The sequence below is a fragment of the Kryptolebias marmoratus genome, linkage group LG18, assembly GCF_001649575.2.
Source record: "Kryptolebias marmoratus isolate JLee-2015 linkage group LG18, ASM164957v2, whole genome shotgun sequence".
Taxonomy (NCBI): Eukaryota; Metazoa; Chordata; class Actinopteri; order Cyprinodontiformes; family Rivulidae; genus Kryptolebias; species Kryptolebias marmoratus.
In genome coordinates this window covers 16,001,562-16,009,066 of record NC_051447.1, presented here as the reverse complement: position 1 = coordinate 16,009,066, position 7,505 = coordinate 16,001,562, and the positions used below count along the sequence as shown (strand labels likewise).

The 7,505-nt window shown below is 41.5% G+C and overlaps 1 protein-coding gene across 5 annotated transcripts in view; it reads right to left on the bottom strand.

Moving 5' to 3' along the window:
• The window catches only part of LOC108240962 (DENN domain-containing protein 2A), a 25,813-nt gene extending 18,790 nt beyond the window's left edge, over positions 1-7,023 (bottom strand). For 4 of the 5 annotated variants that reach the window (XM_025007768.2, XM_037981124.1, XM_037981123.1 and 1 more), the window contains exons 1-2: positions 5,242-5,465; positions 2,776-2,826 (exon numbers count right to left, since the gene is read on the bottom strand). In XM_025007768.2, the coding sequence (XP_024863536.1) occupies positions 2,776-2,813 (38 nt within the window). In that variant the 5' untranslated portion in view covers positions 2,814-2,826; positions 5,242-5,465. Of the gene's footprint in view, positions 1-2,775; positions 2,827-5,241; positions 5,466-6,973 lie in introns of those variants that run through there. The other variant, XM_037981121.1, reaches the window with a different exon arrangement.
• Positions 7,024-7,505: the final 482 nt, after the last annotated feature.

Sequence of the window (7,505 nt, the reverse complement as noted above, 5' to 3'; positions counted from 1 at the left end):
TCCAGGAACGTGAGTGGCCCTGATGGACAGAAAATGTATGCTGCACCACTGCAAGAGAGTGTGAGACAGTTTTAACAGGGGAAGTGAACGTGTCCCCCCTTGTCTGTTGATGTATGAAATCACAGTCATGTTGTCTGTTCTGATCAGAACATGATGGTCTGTCAGAACTTGACAAAAGCCTCTCAGAGCCAGCAAGACTGCTAATAGCTCTAGGTGGTTTATGTGAAGCTTGGATTGTGCCTGTGTCCAAACTCCCCTCACCGCCACACCATCACACAGAGCCCCCCACCCCATCAGGGAGGCATCTGTGGTCACCACCTTGTGAAAGGACACTCTCCCTATTGGTGCACCTTGGCACAACAGGCCGGGCTCCCTTCAAGGTCTGAGAGCCAGCATGCAAGAGGTGGTTACTGTTAGCTTTCTGTGGAGGTGACGTGACAAACACACCCCATGAGAACGAGTCCAGCGCTGAAACGGACGCATTTTCAGCAGTCCGAGTGGCACTGCTGCGATCATGGACGCCATCATGCCCATCACCTGTAAGATCATCTGGAAACGCAGTTTGCATCCCAACTGAAACTGAGTGAGGCAGCGGTGAAATGCGGCGACTCTGTGTTCTGAGAGACGAGCTCTGCTCGACAGGGAACATATTTCCAGCCTGAGAAATGAAAACTGCTGACTCTGAGTCAGCGAGCTTTTCTGAAAATTCACCGAAAAGCCTAGCGCTTGAATGTGTGACTGGACCTGAGACAGTTGTTCTGTCACCTGCTTTCTGGAGCTGGCCATCAGAGGCCATTCATCCAGATAACCTAAAATACAGATTCCTTTTTCTCTGAGGGGAGCTAACGCCACCTCCACACATTTTGTAAAGGTTTGGGACGCAAGAGACAGTCCGAAGGGCAGTACTACGTACTCGTAGGCTAGGCCCTTGAAAGGAAACCTCAGAAACGGTCTGTGGTCCGGGTGTATTGCTACATGAAAGTAAGCGTCCATGAGATTGATTGTTGCAAACCAATCGCCCGGCCCGACAGCATTTAGAAGATGTTTGAGTGTTACCATTTTAAATTTGTACTTGAGAATAGAGATGGAGCTAAGAGCTCGAGCACTGGTCGCTTGACCTCTGTAGATTTTTTTCCAGTTGCGCAACAGAAAATCTACAGTGCTTGGACGGAAGGGATGTGGGGCTACTCACGCCATGGTTGTGGGACGGCGCCAAATACACTGCCAGGGATGGCTCCAAGGGTGGAATATTTATCAGCCTGGTTTTCTCAGCGCCTTCCAGATCCGGATACCGTCCGTAGCCAGGTACTGTAACGTGGGTGAACAGCAGTTTGTTCCACAAGGGCGTCAGTTCCAAAACAAAATCTGGGAAGATGGGCAGACGCCGGGAGGTAAAACCCGGCAAACCGCAACGGTTTCTGAGCAGGAGGGGGACAAGGCCACTCCACATTGATGACGGACGGTTACATAGTGCAGGCGGGGCCTGTCACTTGTTGTCATCACGTCATTTGCCTAAAGGCGTGATTAAAGGTGTCTTCAGCCAGGACACGCGGGAGCGTGATATCCCATAGTACATATGTTGTACCGAGTGAATCGACTGAAAGGGAACGAGCAAAACCTGTGTTTCGTGTGTTTATTTCACATACCATCAGAGGTAAAAACACAGGATTTTTCACATGTAAAACTTGCGTTTTTGGGTCCAAATTACCACAAGAAAAATGGAACATATGAAATTTGGTTTTTGGTCTTTGGCTCATTCTGTCCTTTCAGATTTAAACTCAGATTCTCCAAAATGAGTTTGTTCAAAGAGTCGTCTGCAGCAGGTAAGATATTAAATGTTAACACACTTACCACAGAATCCCTGAGGTGTCCCTTTAATCTCATTTGCGAAAGAAATAAAAACATACACACACATCTAGCTGCTAAAATGCTAACAAGGCGCTAACTAACTGCCGACAGAGTTCTCCCTGAACTTCTCACTCGATCACTGGGACTTCCAGTTCGGGGACACTCAGTCTTTTTTTTTATTATTTCTGGTGACGGTGGGAAAAACGCAGCCGGAGAGGAAAACGGCAGAGGACGGGCTCGTGACCGAGCATCATCATCTCATCAGCTCGGCTAAATAAACACATACTTGGACTGAGGCCCGCTTCATCGGGCGGTTTTTAATAAAACAAACGAGAGGAAATGGGGAGCCTTGAGTTGAAAGACCTTTTGGTGGATGTGATGATTAAAGGGTAATTCTCAGGCTCAGGAGTTTCATTTTCCAAAGCAGAGGATCATTCACTAATAATGAAACTATGCATAAAACTCACAGCTTTGCATCCTAAAGTTTTAAACAAAAATCTAATGGGATCTAATAGCACTTAAAGTATGTGCTGGGGGTGAGTCTAGGCTACTTCCATGCCAAATTTTAGCTCAATATCTGTAAAACCAACAGAGGTAAAGCTATTTTTGTTTGCTAAGGTCCATCAGCTGTGGCAGCCATCTTGGATCAGGTTGATTTTGAAAAAAAGAAGTTCTTCTATTATGATGAAACTTAAAAAGAAGCCATTAAATTTGTATTAACAACTGCTTAACTGTTGGAGTTAGCCCTTTTCAAGATGGCCGCCACAGAAGATTGACAGTACCAACCCCAAACAAGCTGTCACTCAGTTGATTTTGCAGATATTGAGCTAAAATTTGACGTGACAGTGCTCCAACACGTGCTCTTTCAGTTTGTTTTGGAGTTCTGTAAAACACGAACATTTGGTCCCTCTGGGCCACTGTACAGACCTGTCGATGGTGGAGTAGACGTCCTCAGCGGCCTCCATGATTCCTGCACTCCTGCAAATGGAGGCAGAAAAGCGTCAGTTTTTCCCTTTAACAGTTTTGTTACGTTCTTCCTGTCGTATCCCAACATAAGTTTGTCTTTTTTATTTTTTTATGAGCCACATTCTCGTGTTGTTTTCACGTTAAGTTTTCGATTTAATCCCTCTCTGATGGTGAGGAACAGCAGTACAACGGTTCCACTCATGGCTCCTCCTCTTTTTCTTCTTCTTCTGTCACTTTGTCCTCACAGGAGGACAACTCTTGACCCGTGGAGTGACAAACATGCTCCACATACTTTCACATGTCTCTGGGTCCAACATCCCAAAGTTCACTGTCCTCCAAGATAGGGCCTGGTAATTTCCCAGATCTGTGGCTGCTGTCGTCGTTTGTTCGGCTGACATGTTGTCCCGGCAACAGTTTAGAGGAGCCCCTTAAAGGGATAGTTCTGCTCTTTTTAAGTCGGGCTCTGTGGAGAGGTTATAAACGACTAGAAACGGCATTTTTAATATTAAAATTCAGTGAGAATACAGAGCGATGAACGACTGCTGAGACCTACTTAAGAAGCTAAAACTGAGTTAAAGTTGAAACAAGCAGAACGGAGGCTATGGCGTCTGAACAAAACACGCTAAAAGCAGCAGAACAGCAGCTAAAATTAGGAATACAGATGCTAAACTTAGCAGAAAAGTAGCTAAAAGCAACAAACTGAACTGATGTTACAGCTTAACATATGCCAAAGTTAGCAAAACGGTTGGTAAAAGAACCAAAGTAGATGCTAAAGTTGAAACCACAAAACTGTACCTAAAATTAGCAAAATGGTAGCTAGAAGCTAAAAACGGCAAATCAGTAGCTTAACACTTTAAAGTAACAGAACAGCAGCTAAAATAAGGAATACAGAGGCTAAACTTAGCAGAGCAGTAGCTAAAAGTAACAAACTGAACTGAAGTTACAGCTTAGTATATGCTAAAATTAGCAAAAAAGTTGCCAAAGCTAAAATCTTGAGAGTTGCTAAAATGAGCAAAATTGTAGGTAGAAGTAGAAGCTAAAAACAGAAGCTAAAAGTTCAAAGCAGCAGTACAGCAGCTAAAATTAGGAATAGAGATGCAAAACTTAGCAGAACAGAAGCTAAAAGTAACAAACTGAACTTAAAATCACAGCTTAACATATGCTAAAATTAGCAAAACAGATGCTAAAAGAAGCTAAATGGATGCTAATGCTAACATGACAAAACAGCAGCTAAAATGAGCAAAATAGGAGGTAAGAGTTAAGTATAGCAAAATGGTAGCTAGAATCTAAAAACAGAAGCTGAAAGTGTAAAGTAGTAGAACGGCTAAAATCAGGAAAATGGAAGCTAAAAGTATTAAAACAGATGCTAAAGCTAACATTAGCAAATCTGTGGCTAAAAGAAGCAGAATGGTATTTAAAACCTAAAACGTAGCATCAGAAGACAAAAATAAAGTGAAGCAGATTTGAAGGGATCTTGATGCATTTATTTGTGGAGTTTTATTTTAAATAAAGTTAAATATTTTCCAAATTATTAAAGTTAGAAAAACTTCAAATCGAAGAACGCGATCCCCGACCGAGCTGAACATTTGGTTACAGTGGTACAGAGTATGGGGAAGTAGCAATCACGCCGTCAATATCTAACCTGTCGTAGATGATAATTTGAACAACTTCGGTTTGGAGAAATTCTTTAATTCTGACCGAATTGACCAACAACTCGTTCAACCGTTACCCAAAGTTCAAACCACTCTGGACACTTAAAGAAAGACAACTGATCTTAAGAAAGTCTCCTGACCAGGTCATGTTGGGTGTCTACCAATGCAGCAGAGGGAGCTGAGGACAGTGATGTAACTTTCAGGTCCATAGCACCTTCCTGTAAGGACTTATCATCATTTTGATTGATTCTTTTTGGGTGATTTAAAGAGATCTCAAGATCCATAAGAGACAAAGACATCGGGTCTTCACCAGGATGTTCGACGCCTCCGAAACCCCCTCTAGTGCCCTCTACCACGCCCTTAGCACCTACGGTTTTTGAGTTATTCCCATTTTGATGACTAACTGTGTATCGTGAAATTTGGGGTGACGTCAATGCTTTCCAAAAATAGTGTTTGCACAAACCGCGATGAAATCTTTTTAAATAAGAGTGGTCTTGGCCCCACTTAGACTAGCCATTAGCTCGTCAGTCTGTTTCTCCAACCTGAGGCGGAAGTTCTGAAAGCGATCCAAGGTATTTGTTTGCAAAATTCTTCTACAAAAGATCTGAAGTATCCTACTTAGGAGAGGAAATTACGAAACTTTTATCTTTGTCTCGTCACAAATGCGAATTACGAACAAACTTGTTTGTTTTGTCAAAAAGAGGAACGTGAAACTGTCCAGTCGTTATTTTCATTGACTGTGGACCCAAACGACCAAACTAAATCGGTTTCCTACCTTCACCCATGGCACAGTTTCAGTCTCATCGATGAAATGGTGGCATGAATGCTCAGTTGCTGTTGTGTCCATTAGTGTCACATCCAAGCTGGGATCGTGTGCCTTACGCTCTAACTGAACTACATCAGACGATTTTTTTTTTTTCCCCAGCCTTCAGTCTTCCCGGCGCTCTGACTCGGACTTCCGCTGCTCTCCCCCTCTTTAAAAGCTGCCTGCCTCCCCACAGCTGGACCAACAGAATGAATGGAGGCCCCCTGATACGCTCTTTTTATCCTAAAGGAGCGGGGGGTGGGCATTTGGACCACACGGGACACCGTATCGTCATGAGTCACTATCAGCTAAAGTTGGTGTGATTCTGAGCTGCCTTTAAAATTTGATCTTTTTGTTCGTTTTTCTCTTTATATTCCAGACTCGGCGTTCACACTGTTGTGCTGTTTTAGCCATTTCTTTATCACGACGTTCAGCTCATTTCTAACTTTTATGATTTTTAAAATATTTACCTTTGTTTGCAAGAATTTTCTCCATAGAAGTACATGGAGATCTCTTAAATTCCTTCAAAAACGTTGTTGCTTTTAAAATCTGCTTCATAATACTTTGTTTTTATCTTCTGGTTACCTTTATCTTTTAGCTACTTTAGCTTTTAACTAGCATTTTGCTACATTTGGCTATTTGCTTCATTCAGCTTCTAGCTAATGTTTTGATACTTTTAGTTTTTAGCAAACCCTTTGCTACTTTCAGCTTTCTGCTCATGTTTTGCTACTTTTAGCTTTTACCTAGCATTTAGCTACTTTAGGTTTCAGCTAGCCTTTTGCTACATTTAACTTAACTTTTGCTACATTTAGCTTCTAGCTAATCTTTTGAAAGTTTTAGTTTTTAGCAAGCCCTTTGCTACTTTCAGCTTTTAGCTAGCGTTTTACTACTTTTAGCTAACATTTTGCTCTATTTAGCTAGCCATGTGCTACGATTAGCTTTCTGCTCATGTTTTGCTACATTTGGCTTTTAGCTACATTTAGCTTCTAGCTAATCTTTTGAAACTTTTAGTTTTTAGCAAGTCGTTTGCTACTTTAAGCTTTCTGCTCATGTTTTGCTACTTTTAGCTTTTACCTAGCATTTAGCTACTTTAGGCTTCAGCTAGCCTTTTGCTACATCTGGCTTCTAGCTAATCTTTTGAAAGTTTTAGTTTTTAGCAAGCCCTTTGCTACTTTCAGCTTTAGGCTAGCGTTTTACTACTTTTAGCTAACATTTTGCTCTATTTAGCTAGCCATGTGCTACGTTTAGCTTCAGGCTTATGTGTTGATACTTTTAGTTTTTAGCAAGCCATTTGCTATTTTTGGCTTTCTGCTCATGTTTTGCTGCTTTTAGGTTTTACCTAGCATTTAGCTACTTTAGGTTTAAGTTTGCCTGTTGCTACATTTAGCAAACCTTTTGCTACATTTGGCTTTTATCTAAAATTTCACTGGTTTTAGTTTTAATCAAGTCTTTTTCAACTTTAAGCTTTTAGTTAGCGTTCTACTACTTTTGACTTAAGCTTGTGTTCTCCTTTTTTTTAGCTTTACTTTCTCAGTTTCAGCTTCTTCAGTAAACTTCAGCAGCCTTTCGGCTCTCAGCGTTGTACCAAACCTTGTGGAAACCGTTATTCGAGCTGTTAATCCCAGATATAATCTGGATCTGCAGTAAATAATAAAACCCAAACGGTGAGCGATGGATTTTTATGATAAAGTAAGAATCTTACCGGAGTCAGATGTTAGTTTTTCTATTCGTTCCAGGTTCTGAACTGCAGCAGGACTTTTGGCGCTGAAGGTTTTAAAACAGGACGACAGCAGCTGTTTTTACCCCCCAGCAGCTGCTGAACTGAGCACAGCTGTCTGATCTATGGAGCCCAGCAGGAGCTGAAGGAAAAACTAGAGGTTGGATGATCCTCAGTTTGATAAATCTACATCAGATTTTATTTATTATTTGGACTTTTTCTGTATCGTGTCTTGAGATGACGGTTGTTGTAAAATACTAAATATGTTGTTCTTTCGGCTGCTCCCTTCTTGGGTCACCACAGCGAGCCTCAAGCCTCAAGATTACAAAACCTCAGCCCCCAAATATAAAGTAAATATTCAACTTTATTCTGAAAATAGCATTTTACATTTAATGTCATCTTTAAACTACTTTTGACTTTAATCTTTTAACATGGAAAATAACAAAGGTTCCTTAATGTTTTTATGCCTGTATTATGTTATTTAGTCTGTCTTTCTTTCTGATCCCTAAATTGAAAC